General features: G+C 38.1%; 1 protein-coding gene across 1 annotated transcript in view; it reads left to right on the top strand.

The window, feature by feature from the left end:
• LOC103031495 (gamma-aminobutyric acid receptor subunit alpha-3) overlaps positions 1 to 5,188 on the top strand; it is a 237,099-nt gene extending 231,911 nt beyond the window's left edge. The window contains exon 10 of the mRNA XM_049466513.1: positions 1,517 to 5,188. Coding sequence (XP_049322470.1) covers positions 1,517 to 1,861 — 345 coding nt within the window. The 3' untranslated portion in view covers positions 1,862 to 5,188. The remainder of the gene's footprint in view (positions 1 to 1,516) is intronic.
• The last annotated feature ends 16,160 nt before the right edge of the window (positions 5,189 to 21,348 follow it).

The following is a 21,348-nucleotide window of genomic DNA, read 5'->3' on the forward strand; positions in this document are numbered from 1 at the left end:
ATCAAAGGAGGCATGTACTAGTCTTTACCCTCCTGGTGTTGGGACATCACTAGTGATAGGGCGAGTGTTGGGTGAGTGGGTTGGGTAATTGGTTGTGTAAATTGAGGAGATAATAGAAAAATAATTTAAAACAAAATAATTTTTTGAAAAAAGTGTAGGTTTTGGTTTGACGGGCTAATTTACGCCTGTGTATTACAACTGGCTAATGGAGTAAGTTAAGTACAGAAGTGTATGGTTTGCAACACAGCATGTGTTTTACCAGAGAGCTATTAATATCTGTTAATCATACTGAGATATTTATGTCTAAGAATAATGCCCTGAAGTGCATCATTTGTGTTGTTAAGAAATAAAGACAATATTGAAATACTAAGATTTTACATGAACGTTATAATGAGTAAATTAATATAATGAAGCATGAACACACACAGTTGTTAAATTAAGCAGCTGTTTTTTGTTTTTATTTAATTGTTGTTCTTAATTGTATAAAACAGTTACAAAGCTGATTTTCTGTTCTGTGTGGTTAACGATTATCTTAACTAATCAAACATAAATAGCGGCACAGAGTGTTCAAGCAGTCTGAAGTGTTGCCACAATGATCGGGAGATTGCTGATTCGAATCCCTGTCATTCAGCTTGCTTCAAGCTGCCAGAGCCCTGAGAGAGCGAAATTAAAAATGTTCTCTCTGGGTGGGTAGATGGCGCTCTTTCCCCTAAACATCTGTGAGCTGATGTATGGGAATCAAGTCGCTGTGCTTTCCTCCGAGTGCACTGTGATGCTACTCGGAAATGCTACATCAGCAGCAGTTTGAAAAGAGGCATGTGCTAGTCTTCACCTTGCTTGTGTTGTGGCATCATTTTTGATGGGGGTTATACAGCTGAGTTGCAGCTAAATGGGTGAGAGAATTGGTCTAGCTGAATTGGGAGAAAGACAGGAAAACTAATTGAAATAAAAATTAGAAAAAAAGTAGAAAAAAAGACACATAAATAGCAGAAATTGTGGTTTTTAAGTTGCAAAAATGAAATGTATTAACATATATGCGATACTTTTAACACCATCATCAACATTAAAAGTTAAATACAAAGTTCCAACAAATATTCATATCCGACCGTCTCCAGATCTTTTAAGCGTGTCATAAAAAAAGCTATGATTAATTTTTCTGTTCAGCTATGATTAAGTAAACAATTTTTCTGCTGTGTTTTGGTGATTAAACCTAAAGTCATTTTTCTCCTGCTTGAAACATTCATAAATTTAGACTGAGACAAGGGCTTTATTTAATACTTGTCTTGTATTTATATTTATTTGAACCACTTTCTGTCCAGTAAGTAAAAAAAAAACAGTTTTTAAAAAATATGCCATTAGTGAGATAAATTGTGATTCACTTGTCCTTTAGGAAATATTGAACTGTATTTCTTTGCATTTGCTGTTAAGCTGTTGAGAGCTTACACAGCAGATTTGTGTTGTTCCTCATTCATAACAGTGCAGCTCATTTGTTTCCATTGATTTTCTTCTGCCGCAGACGCGCGAGTCGACCCCGTTCTCCAAGAAGGCCAACAACACTTTCAACATCGTGGGCACCACCTACCCGATGAGCGTGGGAAAGGACCCCGGGCTGACCACCATCGCTAAGAGCGCCACCACCCCAGCTCCACCTCCACCCCAGCCAGTGCGAGAAGTTCGCCTGTCTAGGATGGACGGGGAGTACATCATGGAGGGCGCGAAGAAGTCGTACAATCGCGTCAGCAAAGTGGACAAGATCTCACGCATCATCTTCCCTGTGCTCTTCTTCATCTTCAACCTTGCCTACTGGGCCACCTACGTCAACAGAAAGCCATCCATGACGAGGTCCAATGGCCAGAAATGAACACGAGACAAATGAAAGCAACCACAGAAACGACAAAAAATAAAAAATAAGAAGAACTGCCAGTCAAGTCTGGAGTAGCCATACAATGCTATCATTATTGCTTTGCTTTTATTTATTAATTTATTACTGTATTAATTTTATTGTATTTATTCGCCTTGAGACCATTTGTTGTTGTTGTTGTTGTTGTTATTTTATTATACATTACTTTTATATTTTCATGTGGATATCAACAGTCAGTTGATAGTCAACTTTGTTTGTGTCTGTGTTTGTTAATGCACAGTCCAGTCAGAATATTATGACCACCTCCTTGTTTCTACACTCATTGTCCACTTTGTACAGTTTGTAGTTCTATAATTACAGACTTGTAGTCCTGTATCTCTTTCTCGGCATACTTTATTATTATCCTCCTTGCTTTAGAGGACCAACACAGAGCAGGTATTAATTGGGTTGGGGTCATTCTTATTGTCATTGCTATGGTCATTCTTATTGACATGGTGGTTAGTCATGTGTTAGGCTGAATCCCACTTCCCTACCCCTTACCCATACCCCTCTGTTTTGCGTGTGTACACCAAGAGGTAAAGGGTGTCCCGAATCTTGTTAGGCTGGAAGTGTAGGTGTTTGAAGGGCTGTCCCAATTCTTAGGGGGAGGGTTCCAAGGGGAAGGGATACACTTGAAAAGAAGGGGTATCAGGTGTTTGAAGGGTTGTCCCAATTCTTAGGGGGACGGTTCCAAGGGAAAGGGTCACACTCGAAAAGAAGGGGCATCAGATGTTTGAAGGGTTGTCCCAATTCTTAGGGGGATGGTTCAGATAGGAAAGGTTACACTCGAAAATAAGGGGCATAAGGCGTTTAAAGGATTGTCCTAATTCTTAGGAGTAAGGGTTCTAAGGGGAAGGGTTACACTTGAAAAGTAGGGGTATCAGGTCTTTGAAAGGTTGTCCCAATTCTTAGGGAGATGGTTCCAAGAGGAAGGGTTATACTCGAAAAAAGGGGCATCAGGTGTTTGAATGGTTGTCCCAATTCTTAAGGGGAGGGTTCTGAGGGGAAGGGTTGCACTCGAAAAGAAGGGGTATCAGATGTTTGAAGGGTTGTCCCAATTCTTAGGGGGAGGGTTCCAAGGGGAAGGGTTACACTCGAAAAGAAGGGGTATCAGGTGTTTGAAGGGTGAAATGGGATTGGGCCTTATTGTGTGTTGCACTTGTACAATACGTGGATCAGGCACAGCAGTGCTGCTGCAGTTTTTGAACACCATAGGGTCACTGCTGCTGAACTGATAATAGTCTACCAATCAGAAATAACCTGTAAGCAACATCCTGAGTGCAGTGTCCTTTCACTAGTGATTACGGTCTTGTCAATTAGTGTCACTGGAAGTCAGTGCTGACAATGACCCACCACCAAAATTAAATCTGCTCTGTTGGGATCTATGGGGATATATGGCTATTAAAGAATAGGAGAATAGTGAAAGGAGGTTAATAAGGTATGCAGAGAAACATCAGTGGAGCTGATAAAATGTGCAATGAGTGCAGAAACCAGGAGGCGGTCATGATATTTTGTTGTTTATCAGAGAGTTGTCGTTGTACGGTATGGTCTGACAAGCCGTGTGAGATTCTTCATCGCCGAGATGAAATCACTGATGGCGCCACTCCATTCAGGACGATCACAAAGCCATCTAGCGCGCTGTTAACTCACGCTCTGTACGTCACCAGACACAAAGCTCTGAGCCGTCGCCGCTCGCTCGTCGGTTGCCATGGCATAGTGAATGCCTGTAGCCTTCAACAGCCAGCAGCGATGTCCGTGGGTGCATCATTAATAATCGTCAGTGTCTGCTCTCGGAGGCTCGGCTGACCTAGAGCAATATCATCTAGAATTGCTTTCTCGTCCCCATGGGTTCTGCGTTCTCTGTGTTTTCCAGTCCGGTGACTCTTATTGTTTTAACAGCCCAAGTAGGCTCAAAGGTAAAGAAACGGTGTGCCTTCTCAATGCCTCTCCTGTTGAGATGAATCATTCGCCACACACTGAACTCGTCTTCAAGCTCACACTTTCCTAGCCTTGATTTAATGCAGCTGACTCCGACGGAGGCACTGGGCCAGCCTACTTCACATGGCCGGTTTAGTCACCACCTGAGGCGTATGTTTATCGTCTTTAAAAAAAAAAAAGAAAAGAGAGAGAGAAACATGAGCAGCATCAAGCTGCTGATAGCAGTATGCCATGATGTTGATCGTGGTGGGGATTTTTTTGGAGGGATTTAACCCTTTGAACCCTAAAAAGTTTTAAACTCTATGTGCGGGCTTCATACTCGGCCTTCAAAATAAGTTATTATAAACAATTTATAGCACAAAAAGTAGGTAGTTTTTGTAAATCTTATACCATTGGGAAGCCTGTTAATTTCTCTTTTAAATGGTTAAAATGCTTGCAACAAGGAACGTTCATTGTAGGATGTAGAGCAGTAAAGCTAAAAAAAAGTTGCCAAATCATCTCTGCCATTGCCAAACAGCTAATTCTGCCACTGACTCGTTTGATGATCTTCTTTGGTGTCATCTTCTTGGGACACCCACTTCACAACCTCTCTCTGACTTTGTCCCCTCCATGGAACGTGGCCTTCAATTTGTAGATACTGGTAGGACTCAACAAATAATGATGCAACTTGCAGAAATTTTGCAGATTACCAGCTTGAAATTTCCCTATCGCACAGGCTTCACCCAGGTCAGAAGCTTATAAGAAGTGTCAATAGCAACAGCAAAATTAGCTGTTTGGCAATGGCAGAGAAGATTTGGCCATGTTTTCATTGGCACAACCCACATACTCAGCTCTACAGCTCTACAAATATGGTGCCATTAGAAAGGGAAATGAACAGGTTTTCCAACAGTATAAGACTTATTGCCAAGAAATATTGATACAACAAAGAAATGCCAATCTACCAAACACAAATGTCCTTACTTTTTGTGCTGTGTTTAGTTTTTGAATGGTTTACAATAGGGGTGCCAAACATGTCCACATTGCGCTGATGTGGCTGCAAAGTTTCAATCCAGCCAAGCAGATAGATGCTCAGTTGGTATGAGATCAGTTGTTTCCAGACTGGAAACAACCCACTGATTAAACAGGTGAAATCAGGTGGAATCAGTGTGCTGCTGGTTGTTTAATAATAATAATTAAAAAAACAACTTGCAGCCAAACTGTCTCTTTGTAGACATGTTTGAAACCCCTGGTTTATAGTATATGGTCACTACAGTACAATCTAAAAAATGCTAAAAGATGCTACAAAGGGTTCTTTTAAAGATGCCATAGAACAACAGAAATTTCATGAAGGAGCTCAGATTTTAGTCAATTTGCCAAAGAACCTTCAAACAAAACGTTTAATGAAGTCGATGTTCGAAAGATTTAACAATCTTTAACAATTGAAAGAACTGACGAAGTGTTATTTAGGGAAATGTAAACTGATCTAGAATATGTGTTACCTCAAAAAAAGGCTTAGGAATGGTCACCCCAGTATAATTTGTGAGGTGTTATCTTGTGAGTAAGGTTGAATGATCAAGCGTTTAAATTTGAGCAAGGCCTGATAGAGACTGTCACATGGAGGTTCTAAAGTGCAGACATTCAATATTCCTCATGGATAGAGGCAGTACCTCCCACTGTGGACAGCGCAGTGTGTGGTAATGATCGTGACCAGCGATGTCTGGCTAGAATGTCCATGTGAACCAGTTTTAACTTCACTGTTTTTAAGGTTTAGCATAGGACATGGCAAAAGTCATAAGACATGATCCAAGTTTCAGTTCAGTTTCATTCGAAGAACCCTCTGTCGCACCTTTGTGGTGTATGTTAAGACTGTATATACTCATATAACTCGAGTATGAGCCAAGGGTTCAAGGGGTTAAAGGATTCATTTCAGGTTTGGACCAGTGCCAAAAAGGACAGTAAAATAATGCCATTGCTTCACACTGAAGTTCTGATCGTTTTAACTGAATACGACTATAGATCATTTAGTTATGTCGTTTCTTGTGATCGGTGTGTTCGTTTACATTCTGTTCAGATGTGTTCATCTACATGTCTACATGAATGCACATCGTGGCATGCGTCCCGAGTATTGTTGTTTTTTGCTTTTTGATCTTTTTCTCTCTTTTTTTTACGTTTGCAAAGACAAATCACACGGATGCTTAACTGCGTTTAACTGCAATGTTATTGCAACTGAAGACGAATTACTGTTTCGTCGCCATCATGTCATATATATCATAAAGAGACAAACTGCACAGTGACTGAGAATAGGAAGTGGTATGAAGTGTAATGATATGACAGAAGCGTACAGTACGATGGTTATATGTGATTAGGTTTTTGCATAACGTCTGCCATTATTTGCAAGTAACTATTGTGACGGTTTTACTGAACTGTATAGTTCTGTTTGTTTCTTTTGTTTGTTGTTGTTTTTTTACTGTACAGTACAAGACACTGTTGATTTCTTTCTCTCCTCTTTATTAATGTTAATGTTGCATTTAAGGAAATGTGCCAAACCATAATGAACTTTTGCGTTCAATACTTAGAAAGTACCAGGTTTACATGTGAATTTTAAACGAAGACATTTTTTTAGATGAAAAAAAAAAAAACAGTTGCGTAACGTATGTACTTATGTGACAGCAAGCTATATTAAGCAAAAAAACATTAACTTGACCATTTCATCCGATCCATGGAAGCATCGTATCATCGCCGCAGCTGTCATTGTTGCTATGATAGCTTCAGATCCTCATGAAATCCACCAAACCCACAAAAATCCACCCATCGTTGTTACGTGAGAGATATTTATTCGGATGTTGGGAAGAATATTCTTTGTCTATTTTTCTTTTTATTATTATTATTATTTTTTTTTCGGTGTGCCGAATGTTAGTGGAAGACTATGGAAGTTGTCCATACACACACAATCGCCATACATAGAGACATACACATGCTGTATTAAAAGTAGATTAATGCATGACAATCTCTTCATTAATGTCTTATCACCTTCGGTTACGCTATAGTGTCCTATTTTAGTATGAGGCCTGACGTCTTTGTATCTTGTAGTTCGGCTCCAGATAGCTTTGTTTGGAGTCTCTAGGTCCCCTCCTGTGTCTCCCGCGGGCTCTGGTAGGGGTTTAGTTCAAACGATCTTATCGGTATTGTTTGTCGACACAAAAATAGTGTAAAACCATAAATGAAAACCATATCCGAGGAGTATATTTATATAGGAGTATAAATACGTCGAATTATGCTAATCACATATACAGAGTCACACGTACATGATATATATGTTTTATACAGTATAAGATATAGCCTCTATAGCATCAGTGCTAAATGCAAATGTACAAAATCAAAGATGGGTAGAGCAACGTAGTGCAATGAATAGAAGAAACAGATTTACGACTATATTCCAATTTTAAAGCCAAGTAAAAAAAATTAATAATATATGAAGAGATAATATAGATAATAAATCAAATGTTGTGATATTTTGTAGATATTGTGAATCCATTTTACAGTAAATAGGGTACTTGGAAAATGTAGTCTGTTGAATTTATGTAAACAGCGCTCTATAACACAACGCTAATAGTGCTGGGGAATATATACAGTACTCTTTAGCTATGTACAGGTACTTTTTTTACGGGCGTAATGCAAGATGATGAATGCTGGCTGAGGGAGTGATGCTATGCTGGGTTGATTAGATTTACTGTAATACATGGAGGAAAATGACTTCTTAAGAGTTATTTCTGTCCAAACGATCTCCGAAAGATCTTACAATGAAGCCTTTGTAAGAGTTTTTGTCAATGCTAATCTCTAATCTAAGTGTTCTACTGCCAGTTCTGTCGCTACGCTAGCCTGAGGTGATTTTATGAAATGTATTGCAGTACATCGTCGACATACGTAGAATCGCCATTAAGCTACGTAGAATCGCTATGAAGCTCCCTCGTTCGTCGCCTCATACGGTGTGTTCTTCAGAGCGCGTTCACGCTGTAGTTCTGGCTTTAGCTCGTTAGAGCTCTGCGGCGTTAGCTAATAGCGCTAGCCGGACTCAGACGCTGAGTCAGTCAGGCTCTTGCTCTGCCGGTCGTACTGCCTTCGTGTGCACTTTTTTCCCTCATTTTTACTGTGAAGATGCAGAGGCCTGGTCTGCGAGGCTTCCTGTACATACTGTATGAAAGACGAAGAAGAAGAAGAAGAAGAAAAAAATTATAAATAATAATAATAATATAAAAATAAAGTACTCCTGCAATTTTACTGCATGTCCCAAAGCATCAAAGAGTACATCAGTGCAGCTTCAAATGTTCTGGATGGGTGGACTCTGGTAGATCCTCTGTCGTTAGCCAGCTCGCTTGACACTTTTTCTACGCAAGTTTCAAGACTTTTCCTTTCAAACTCGGGCTCGATCTACAGTCACATGAAAAAGTTTGGGCACCCCTATTAATCTTAATCATTTTTAGTTCTAAATATTTGGGTGCAACAGCCATTTCAGTTTGATATATCTAATAACTGATTGACACAGTAAAGCACACCTCAGGCGACTCTGTTTGTGGCGTTCTTGCAGAAATGGCTTCTTTCGCATCACTCTCCCATACAGCTTCTCCTTGTGCAAAGTGCGCTGTATTGTTTACCGATGCACAGTGACACCATCTGCAGCAAGATGATGCTGCAGCTCTTTGGAGGTGGTCTGTGGATTGTCTTTGACTGTTCTCCCCATTCTTCTTCTCTGCCTTTCTGGTATTTTTCTTGGCCTGCCACTTCTGGGCTTAACAAGAACTGTCCCTGTGGTCTTCCATTTCCTTACTATGTTCCTCACAGTGGAAACTGACAGGTTAAATCTCTGAGACAACTTTTTGTATCCTTCCCCTGAACAACTATGTTGAACAGTCTTTGTTTTTAGATCATTTGAGAGTTGTTTTGATGAGCCCATGATGCCACTCTTCAGAGGAGATTTAAATAGGAGAACAACTTGCAATTGGCCACCTTAAATACCTTTTCTCATGATTGGATACACCTGGCTATGAAGTTCAAAGCTCAATGAGGTTAACAAACCAATTGTGCTTCAGTAAGTCAGTAAAAAGTAGTTAGGAGTATTTAAATCAATAAAATGATAAGGGTGCCCATACTTTTGCACCGGTCAAATTTTTTTCTGTTTAGTACAATAAACCTCATTTCAATCCTGAAATATTACTGTGTCCATCAGTTATTAGATATATCAAACTGAAATGGCTGTTGCAAACACCCAAATATTTAGAACTAAAAATGATTAAGATTAATACGGGTGCCCAAACTTTTCCATATGACTGTATTTAAGCGAAGCCCCGCCGTCCACGGCCCACGGCATAATAGACGATGGCAAGGAAAAGCCAAGGACATTGTATGTTTAGAGCTTTCAAGCTTATAAAGCCAGTCCTGCTGGAGGACAAATGTCTGCCAGAGTCATGTTGTGTGTTTGATAAAAGCTGGCTCGTTGAAGTATCAATCTTGTGCCTCTTGGTGGTCCGTTGTGTCGTGTGAGCTGTGCTCTGGCGCATGCGAGTCTTTAGTTTTTTTGGTTTTTTTTTTTTTTTTTTCTTTTCGTGGTGTTACACTGTGATTATATACTTAAAGGGGAAAGGAAGAGGTCCTACGTCGAGAAATCGAGAGAAGAAAAGTGGAATCAGCACAAACCTTGGCACAGAGAACTTTATGAGTCAGATTCTAAAAAACAAAAAGGTGCAGAGAAAAACAGGTTCTTTTTGGAGCGATATCACAAAGGAACCACAAAAAATAAACAATTACCACTATATATATGTGCCAACATGCTGTAACATTAATAACATACAGTACTAGTCAAAAGTTGGGAGACATTGGCAGAACATAATTATTTTGTAAACAGTAAAACAGTAAAAAAAAACAAAAAAAACAATTTAGATTATTCAAAGACAGATTTGCACACCTTGGCATTTTCTCGATCACCTGGAATGGCTTTCACTTAACAGCTGTTCTGCTATTTGAGTATGATGTTCTAATCAACTAAGTTAAGAAAAGAAATATTTAAAGAAATGAAGGTCAGTCAGTGCAAAACATTTTAAGAACTCTGCAGTCGCAGAGACCATGAAAAATAAAATGAAATGATAAAACTGGCACTCATCAGGACCGCCCCATGAAAGGAAGACCTTTCTCAGAAAGCACAAGTAAACAGTTCCTCAGATAAGAGCAGATTATAGTATTTTGGTTTGTTTAACACATTAAAGTTTACTACTTGGTCCCTTATGTGTTTTTTTTTTTCATGATATACACTGCAGGGAAAAAAAAGCAGCGTGTAAGATTGGTGGAGGAGAACAAAAAGCATTGTGTAAGACTAATGGAGGAGAACATGCCAAGATGCATGAAAACTGTGATAAAAAAAACAGGGTTATTCCACCAAATATTGATTTCTGAACTCTTAAAACTTGTTTTCTTTGAATTATTTGAGGTCTATTTTTTATATTTCAGCCATTTCCTATTTTCTGCAAATAAATGTTCTAAATGACACTATTTTTATTTGCAATTTGGGAGGAATGTTGTCTGTAGTTTATAGAATAGAACAACGTTTATTTTACTCAAACATACACCCAGAAATAGCAAAATCAGAGAAACTGATCCAGAAACTGAAGTGCTTTCTTAATTCTTATTTTTTTTTAGAGCTGTATATATATATACGTGTATATATAAATATCTATAACTAAAGCATTCTGCTCTTCTGATCTATTGGTCAAATGTAACTGTCAAAAGTGTCTGCCTGATCCCAGTATTTACTAAATAATAATAATAGTAAAGTAAAGTAAACGTCTGTCATTCTCAATATGATTCAGGAATAAATGTGGTTTGGGGCTCCTAGTCCTAGCTGACAACTGTGCTTTTTGTTCCTTTTAACTTTGGAAGCAGTATTGAATTGAACGGTCATTTTTGGGGGGGATCAGAATTGGTTGTTTTGTGCCGCCGCTCCAAACAGAACAGGTTCTGTCAGGTTTATTTTGAAGAGTGCACCTCGAGTAAGGACACGAAGGCCCGCCGAGCGCGTTCCACGTATTCCTCTGCGTATAAATCAGACTCTGCGGACGGACGCGAGCAGTTTGTGTGAAAAGCGAGTCGGGATGATGCATCGGTCGCGTGTTGCGGCGCCGTAATTGTCCGAAAAAAAGAAAGAGAGAGAGATTGTCTTGTGATGAGGGCGGCGTGCGAGAACAGAATGGGAATTGATAAAGCTGCCTGCCTCAAACAAAAAAAACAAACTGTTATGTTTACGACTTGCTGCCTCAGCCATACATCATGATTATTGGCAAATTATCTGCCGTGCCAAATGACCTTTCCAGGCAAGTGCAGGGGGAACTGATTTGCCCATGGATATTGCATAGTTGCGTGGGTGGCTGTGTGTGTATGTGTGTGTGTATGTGTGTGTGTGTGTGTGTGTGTGTGTGTACGCCTCATGCCACTGTTGTGTTTGCATTGAAATGTCACTTGGGGGGGTTTGTGACAGGATCGTTTGAAAAATGCTAGTGACAGAGATTGCATTTGCAGAGCTTGTGATTTGGCAACCCATTACAGCGTCGCTGAGGTAAACGAGACTTCAAATTCCCCCCCCCCCCCCCCCCCCCCCACCGCCCACCCAAACTGCTGTGCCCCCAGTGGTAAAGGAACTTGCCTATCCAACTGCATTAGCCAATCAACAACCCTTTAGACAAACAACTAGCCCAGCCTTTCTCGACTCTTCTCGAATCTTCAGCCAAGCTCAACGCTTTCGAGTAGAAGCAAAAGTTTGCTTAATTTGAAGCCAAGTGTTGCTCTTTTCCAGCAGTAACTAAGATAGATAGAAGATGGAATAACATTCCCTAAAGTCTGTATTAATATTTGACAGCATTCCTGGAGGTTTTATAGTTCCAATATGGCGCGCCAGCTAGGTAGCGTTCGCCCGCACATCCTTGTTTGCGCCAAAAGGCTGAAAGGCCTCTTTGCTATTAATTATGAATCGATGAGTGTTTCTCGCTGCTGCCGCGTGTGTGTTATTTCTCCAGCTGTGCTCTACGCCTGTGCTGATTCCGCCACCCTCTGCCTCACCTTGTCTTCGCACAGCTAAGAACCAACTACAGCTCCCCTGGCGCTGGCCCTTTCCTCCAGAGTTGGAGCAGTGGGCCAGTGTGTTTGATTTGCTGGGGGGTTCTGTGTAGACTTGAGGTAATACTGAATGTGTTTCAGCCTGGACTCATGTGTAATTACAATGTAATACTGCACTGTAATAAGCATTGCATTACACAACTACTTGTCTGCTACTCTGTTTTTTCTGTTTAACCCTTAGAAGTCAAAATCCAAGCAAAATTTTTTTAGTCCGCTAAACTGAGTTATCCAATGCACAGTAACTCAAGTGTTGAACATAATCAATTAAATAATATTTATTCTGACTATATTTACTACACTCATTGACAAAAAAAGTAAAGAAGAGCACAAAGAATGCACCAAGATAGTAGTAGTTGGAAGTTGGAATCTAATAAAAACTCTACGACCCTTTTGGGTGCTGCCTCTAAGATGGGATACAGCTTGGCACAGAAACATGAGACATCGAAGTTCTGTATGTTATCCGGTGGAATATTTGCCCACATATGTTGCAGCTGGGCCTGTAGATCCTGCTCTACACTCAAAGGTTGCCAAAGCTGGCATCACAGCTGGTCCCATCAATGATCGATTGTCGATAAATCTGGCAACCAAGCAGGCCAAGCAAGTGTTTCAATCTAGTGGTGACATTCTTGGAAATCCCTGCCAGGATTGGAGTGTTCACCACGAAGCCTCCATCACACTCAAACCCAACCATCATCAGATCCCAAACAGAATCTGAATTTGTTGCTAAAGAAGATGCAGTTACAGTCCATAGCACTCTAGGTTTCTCCTAAACAACACCCCTGACAATGAAGGTGATGGTGGCTGGCTGAAAGGCAAACAGACAGACAACCTTAGTGGTGGGTGATTCATCAAACTGACCATCCAGCTTTTCGTAGTCCAATGATGCGCCCCCTCTCAAAGTCTGTCAACTATGCTAAATGTCTTGAAATGTCTTGCATTGTAAAGGCATGATCTCTCACCAAGAGGTAGACTACTTAAAGTAACCTCTGAGAGTGTCTTTTAAGGGCAGCGGAGGAAGTACTTTTTTATTATTTAACCCAGTGTCCAATCAGACTGCATCTAGTTTGCACTTCAGTTTCTGAATCAGTTTCTCTGATTTTGCTATTTATAGGTATATGTTTGAGTAAAATGAACATTGTTGTTTTATTCTATAAACTACAGACAACATTTCTCCCCAAATTCCGAATTTAAAAAATATTGTCATTTAGAGCATTTATTTGCAGAAAATGAGAAAAGCTTGAAATAACAAAAAAGATGCAGAACTTTCAGGTCTCAAATAATGCAAAGAAAACAAGTTCATATTCATAACATTTTAAGAGTTCAGAAATCAATATTTGATTAAATAACCCTGTTTTTATGCATCTTGGCATGTTCTCCTCCACCAGTCTTACACACTGCTTTTGGATAACTTTATGCCACTCCTGGTGCAAAGATTCAAGCAGTTCAGCTTGGTTTGATGGCTTCTGGTCATCCATCTTCCTCTTGATTTTATTCCAGAGGTTTCCAATTTGGTAAAATCAAAGAAACTCATCATTTTTAAGCGGTCTCTTATTTTTTTTTCCAGAGCTGTATCTACCTGAGACATAACTGCATTATGAGTTCTGAAGCAATCAGGTGTGCATTTATTTTGTCAATAAGTGTATATAGATGTTTGTTGTGGAATTGTGGAATTGGGTTTCACATTAGCAATGTTTTTTTTTTCTTTTTCTCCTATCTTTGTGACAATACTGCACAATTGAGAAACTCTTATCTGCCTCTCACTATGTGGTAAATTTATGTGTCCATCATCTGTAACCTCTCATCTGTAATTGGTGGACTTGCCTATGTTTTGTGTGAATCACTTTTAGGACTTATAGAATTGAAAGTCTGCATTTAAATATGTGTACAAATACATTAATCAGTTGGTCCTTGTTGAGTAATCCCGTAAATATCCATTGGTCAGTTTCATACAAAACATAGCCATACAGTACCAAAGAGTCAAAAGTTTGGAAACCTCTTCTCATTTAGTATGTTTTCTTTCTTTTTATAAAGACATTAAAGCTATACATGAATTAACCTTGGGTTGAATTAAACCAACCAGAATATGTTTTATACTTTAGATTTTTTTAGAAGTCACATACCAACACTCTTGGTATTTTAAACTCATTGGCTTCATGAAGCAGAGTCATCTGAATTTGAAACAGTTTTCTCAGAGTCTGCTGATTTTCCTTAATGCTGATAAAGCCATCCCCCAGCTCATCCCAAACCACCTCTAATTACCATCTCTGTTGATCAGGTTTAGATCAGGGGATTAATGTGGAGGATAAACATTTTTTACTGTTTGCTACATAATTCCACATCGTCACTGTCCAATGAAAAACAAGTATCTCCATTTTTGCCGATTTTTAGTTTACTACATAATAATTTGAATACAAAAAACATCTTTTACACTGTGTCAAAATATCTTGATGAATGGACCAATAGAAATTCTGCAAAATTGCCTGAAAAATAAACTCTTTTTACATTGACTTTCATTAAACGTTAAGAAGGCTCTATCTTTCTTCTTTCTTCTTCTTCTTTTGGAGATACATGTTTTTTCATTAGAAAGCTACGATATGTGTTCTTTAATTTTTTCCCATTTTATCCCCAATTTACACGGCCAATTACCCAGCCCACTCATTAGGACTCCCCCTATCACTAGTGATGCCCCAACACACCAGGAGGGTGAAGTCTAGCACATGCCTCCTCCAATAAATGTGAAGTCAGACTCCGCCTCTTTTCGAACTGCTGAGTAGCATCACAGTGCACTCGGAGGAAAGCGCAGCAACTCGGTTTCGATACATCAGCTCACAGAGCCTTGTGCTGATCGACATCACCCTTTGGAGTGATGTGGGGGAAGAGAGCAGCATCAACCCACCCAGAGAGAGAGCAAGGCCAATTGTGCTCTCTCACAGGGCTCCGGTAGCCGATGACAAGCTACATAAACAGGATTCGAACCGGCAATCCCCTGATCAAAGGGGGATATTTTCTACAATGTAGAAAATTAATTAAAGAAAGAAATAAAGAAAAACAAAACATTGAATAAGAAGGTCTGTCAAACTTTTTGACCAATTACAAATGAGAGCTTACAGATGGTGGACACACAAATCCACCTATTGCAGCAACTGCAACGAGAGGCACTTGACGAGTTTCTCAACTGTGCTGTATCATTGCTTTAATAGGATATTTATACAATAAACATTGAACACCAAATTAAACACCCACTAAATTTTCATCTAGAACATTCTCATATTATCTCAGACAATAACCTTGACTTCTAAGGGTTAACGTGAGCAGCTTGAGGGAGAAACCCCGGAATGAATCAGGTGGATGATTGTTCAGAAGTTCTTTAAAGTGCAGGTTTGAATTTGAGTTTGAGAGATTGCGAGCGTACCATTATATATATATATTATAGTCTGAGTTTAAGTCTGAAAGCAGTGCTACAGTGAATCCTAGTAATGATCTATCGCCAGCATTTCTGAAATCAACAGGAGCAGCGCTCTCGCCGAAGGTTAAAAGTCCCCGAGCGGCCATTTTTTTATGGGATGGCCCCTCCCTGCCACTGTGTCGCTGTATCAGAAACATGTGAAAGTCAGACGTTATGGCTTTACTGTCAGAAATGACGTTGCTTTTTTTTGTAGAGAAATTTGACTTTGAGGTGTTTTTTGCTATTCTTTCTGTTGTGATCTGTTGACCGTTGGACTAATGACAGTATTCTGATGTTGTTTTAACCTTTCATGTGTCTGGGATAGCTGTTCTTTACGTTGAATAAAGAGACAGTACTTTCACTCGCCTCATCTAGCTGGTGTCCTTTTGCGTTATTATCTTTTTTTTTTTGCATTAATGTCAGCATGTTTTCAGAGTGTGTGTGTGTGTGTGTGTGTGTGTGTGTGTGTGAGCGAGTGCATTGTGACCTTGGTCCTCTCCTTTACACACCTTCCATCTGGCTACTCAACAAATATCACGCATACATTAACATTTCTTTTTGTAACTCCCACAAAGTGAGCAAATGGAAAATTGAATTGACTTCACACACTATTACTCACTCATGTTTGGCACAATGCCCTCCCACTGGAGCGCAGACCACCACCAGCAGTCTTCTAAAGATTGCGGAGACGGAGAGAAAAAGGCCCTGCGGGAAGGTAATTGATTTCAAATTTCACCTCCATTATTGCAGGCGTTTGCCAGCTTGTTAAATAGTTTTGGTCAACGTTTTTTTTTAATAGATTCAAATAATCACTGATTCTGGCCACTTCCATTACTATTCAGTCATTTGGACACACGCTGATTGAATGTGGCAAATTCCGCCAAATCGGTGCCATTTCTGTCCCCAGAAAATTACATGTAAAACTGTGTGTGCACAAAATAACTTTTAAATACATTTTATTATTAAGCATAGTGTCTTCTGTCTTGTACATTGACCTAATTGAAAAAAATAATTTATAATTAAACAAATTCATAAAAACTATAAGTTTTTATCATTTTAGATTAGTAAGAGGAATCGAGTCCAATTTCTTCAATTTGAAAATAGACAAAAACTAGACCATAAACGATTTGTTGGACAAAAACGTTTGATTTGTAGTCAGGAAAATATTGATTTTAAAATTAAGTTCAGGAAAGCACCATTTCTTATCATTTTTATATGTGTTAACAGTTGCAGATTTACTTACATTTTCTTGAAATGTTTTCTATTACAATTACCATTGGGATTTTCAATAACATTTCTTATAAAAAATGAACCTTTCATATGTACAGTATTTGCTTAAAAAGAGATAATAAAGATATAATTCTCTAAAATCAGGAAGAAAACTGTCAAACTTGTCCTGGATTTTAGGGGTTAAAATATCTGAATGTAAAGTAGATCTAACAGTACATATAAGAGTGGGAAAGAAACACACAGCATGCAAATACATGATGCCAAAAGCATCCTAAAGATTGAAATGAAACATTAAGAGGAAAAAAATGGAATAACAGAGTTTAAAAAAGTTAAAAAGAGAATAAAAAAAGTTTTTACTCCATTTCTCTCAGCGTATGTATGTTTTTTTTTTTTTCTTTTTGGTGGAAATGAATATATATATATATATATATATATATATATATATATATATATATATATATATATATATATATATATATATATATATATATATATTGTGGCTGCCCCCCGAGCTATATAGCCTAAACAAATATATGCTGAGATCAGGGAAGAAGTGATAATGAAAATGTTATGTTTTATTCACTGGAGGTTTCACTGGAGGTATTCTGGGCACTGCACCTAAAGTAGTAGTAGTGTTGAGTTCAGCATATTTTGCTGTTTCTGTGATGATCTCCAGACTTCTGCTCCCATGCTTAGCTTCAACCACAACCTCCTGCTGTGGTCAGTGGAGCCTGATCCTCTTATCTGTCCAGCTGCTCCAATCCTCAACAAACGTCATCACTCGCCTTCCAGCCTCCTCAGCTCCACAGTCAAGACCTGCTGGAAGTTCATTCCGTTTTTTTTTTATTTAAACTTTAAAGTTAAAAAAACAAAAAAAATGCACAGCAGGATTAGCCAGAAGACTTCGTCTGTAGGAGGAATCTGTAGCTGCTGTCCATCCATAAATCAGTAGATGAGGTAAAAGTAAATACTTTCAAGTAATGATTTTTTGTTTGTTTGTTTTTGTACCACAGTTAAATTTGAAGTGATTTTGTGCAAAGAACTTTATGAACATGCTTTGTGTAGCCCACAGAACTTATTTTATTCTCCTGACCAAACACAAAAAAGTTAAATTAACTTACAATTTACTCACAATAATTTACAGTTTCAAGTTTAATTAATGCAGGGTTCTTAGGGTAAGTTAAAGATTTTATTATTAACCTCTTTTAATGTCAGTTTTTTTGTTCTGCCTGACGTTACACGCCTAAATCTTGAGGATATCTATTCAAGCATTACATAAAAAGGTTTCATATTTGATAGGAAACATTAGTGAAATTTTTAATTCTGTTTTTTTTTAGATTTTTTTTTAAATATTTAATTAAATCTGCAACTGTAGATAACAAATATATAGTGAATAAAAAAGCTTTCGTAAGCTTTGTTTTAAAATCAGTATTTTTGTAAATACAAACCAAAAATTCAGTGTCCTCCAAAACTTTTATTTTGTTATGGTAGTCTAGTTATTATGTCTATTTACAAACATATTTTAAACAAATTATAAGGTGGAGTAGAGAGTGAACAGGCAGCTTCTCCAAGTGTCCTGTAGGAGAGTCTCCAAGCCCTCAATGTTTTCAGAATACAAACAGCTTATTTTTCTGCAAAGAAAAAGGGGTTTATATCACCTACTGTACACTTGTAGCCCATATATGAACCAAGGCCTGTTAACGGATTAAGGAAGAAAAATCCAAATCTACTTGGTCCTGTGCGAAAAAAGTGTTTGACCCCTAAACTTAATAACTGATTCAGTTAACATTTAGCAGCAACAACTGCAATCAAGCGTTTGCAATAACTTGCAATGCGTTTTTCACAGCACTGTGGAGAAATTTTGGCTTTTCTTTACAAAATTGTTGTAATTCAGCCACATTGGAGGGTTTTCCCACCTTTATAAGATGGATCTCAATAGGATTTAGGTCAGGACTTTGAATAAGGCCACTTTTAAGCTTTACTTTGTTTCATTCTGGTGTGTTTTGGGTCACTGTCCTGCTGCAGATCCCAAGTTCATTTCAGCTTGAGGTCATTCATGTGCACATGTACATCTGTACTTTGTGACGTGACAATAAAAATCTTGAATCTTAAATCTTAAATCTTGAGAAGACTGATCAGAGATGCAGCCAAGAGGCTGCAAATCATGAAGGGGGCAAATCCTTTTTTTTCTCACACCACTCTAAAGTAAATTCTTATCTTAGGTACCCAGGCTCACAGTGCAGTAAGACTTCAGTAACTACAGCTTTTCACTACAAACTGTTTAAAGTTCAGTCTCCAGGTACTTGTGGCTGTGCCGTCCTCCCGGCCCAGTCTCTGCGTCCGCCTGCGCCGTCTGCACTGTACCGTTCACGCCGCAGCCGCTGCAGCCGAGTCTGTTTATGAAATATGGATAGCTGCAATGTGCTATTCTTTTTGAGCAGCGGCGCGCTGTCAGGGGGAAGCAGGAGCGGAGGAGGGCAGGCCGTTCGCGAGGCCGTATCCATCTTTCAGCAGGCTTCGGCCCCTTCCGGCCCCCTTCCTCCACCTCCTCTACCTCCTCCTTCACTTCAAAGAGGCTCTGGTGCACATGAAAGACGGCCGGCTGAGCTCCTCCACGCAGCTGCAATATTTACCACGACGCTGCTGGTCAGATCTGCAAGCTGATGTCAGAAAAATCAACAAAAAGCCCACAGCCAAGCAGAGCCTGATTGAACTGTAGAGCCTCTCTGGATGCTCCGAATGAAGTGAGGTAATAACATTTTTTTAGATGGGTTTTTTTTTTTTTTTTTTAACCTTCATTTTTTATTCACAGCATATTGATTAAGTATATCTGGACGTTCCTCAACCAAGTTCTCCAGCTACTCTGAATTTAATGAATATACATCTTATTAACCTTTTTTTTTACTTTTCTCCAACTGTGTGGCCACTTCCATCTGTCTACCACACATAAAATAAGAAACCACATCTGAATCAGTTTCTGAATCAGTTTCTGAATCAGTTTCTCTGATTTTGCTATTTATAACTATATGTCCATAAACTACAGACAACATTTCTCCCAAATTCCAACAGTAAAAAATATTGGGTAACACTTCCTATGAACCCTGTATTTATAATGTATTATATAACATGCATAATACCTTATAATGACTGTAATAAGTCTGTATAGTAACTATTTAACAAGTACTTAAAGTGACATTCATAACACATTATAAACTACAAGTATAATGGATTTATAAAAAAAATATGGCTTGTAATCCCTTATAATATGTTGTTCCTAAGAACATTGTGCAATGTAGTGTTGTGATGCACTATAACACATATTTGGTATATTTAGGTATAATGCATTATGATATGCAGCTATGATTTCTCAAATTAAGCTTGGTAACACTTTCTATGAATGTCATCTTTATTAGACTCTATAACTACATTCATAATAATATTATAATGCATTCATAAGGCATTATAAACATGGCTATAAATATTTATAAAAATGCATGATCCACTATAGCCATGTTTATTAAGCATGATGACTTGTGATCATAATACATTATAAGCTATGCTTATGATATACATGTTAAAATAGTATATATCTATCGTTAATAATCTAGTCCCACTATGAAAGTCTGTCACTTTACTTAGAGCACACAAAGACCTGTTATAATACATCATAATTGACTATAACTAATAGTATAGTCAAGACAAGAATAATTTACGAGTGGTTAAAAATATATTTATTGGATTATTAAGGGTGTGTTTATAAGTTGGAAGCTGTTTTAGTCATGATACAAGTCTACAAGCTGGGACTGAGTTTCTTGGTATTGACGTATAACATGTTATAAACACAGCTATTAATGCATTATCATCACAGTTCATAATGCATAATAAACATGGCTATGATGAATTATAGAGTTTTATAAATATGTATGCCTTATGAATGCATTATAAAGTGTTATAAATATGTTTATAGAGTCTTATAGAGATGACATTCATAGAAAGTGTTACCTTAAGCTTTTATATAAGTGTGTAACACATTATAAAGCCTTATATACAGTCATTACTGACTTTAAGTGAAGGAAATTTTAATATGCTTTTTAAATAATAAAGTAAATTTTATTATGCCTCGGTATAATGTCTTGACAGTAATGACTATACTGTATATAAAGCTTTATAATGTGTTACGCACTTATATAAAAGCTTAATTTGAGAAATCATAGCTGCATATTCTAATTCATTACCCCAAAATATACTACATCTGTGTTATAGTGCATTACTACACTACATTGTACAAAGCTCTTATGAACATATTGTATATTATAAGGCATTATTAGACCTTTCTTTATAAACCCTTATACTTGTGGTTTATAATGTGTTATGAATGTCGCTTTAAGTACTTATGAGTTATTATACAGGCTTATTGCAGTCATTATTATGTGTTATGCATGTCATATAATGCATTATAAATGCATTTATAATGGGTTACGATAGGAAGTGTTACCAAATATTGTTATTTAAAGCATTTATTTGCCAGAAATGAGAAATGGCTGAAATAACAAAAACAAATGCAGAGCTTTCAGACTTCAAATAATGCAAAGAAAACAAGTTCATATTCATAAATCAATATTTGTTGTAATAACCCTGTTTTTTATGCATCTTGGCATGTTCTCCTCCACCAGTCTTACACATTGCTTTTGGATGACTT

The sequence above is a fragment of the Astyanax mexicanus genome, chromosome 17 (genome assembly GCF_023375975.1).
Source record: "Astyanax mexicanus isolate ESR-SI-001 chromosome 17, AstMex3_surface, whole genome shotgun sequence".
In the NCBI taxonomy this organism is placed as follows: Eukaryota; Metazoa; Chordata; class Actinopteri; order Characiformes; family Acestrorhamphidae; genus Astyanax; species Astyanax mexicanus.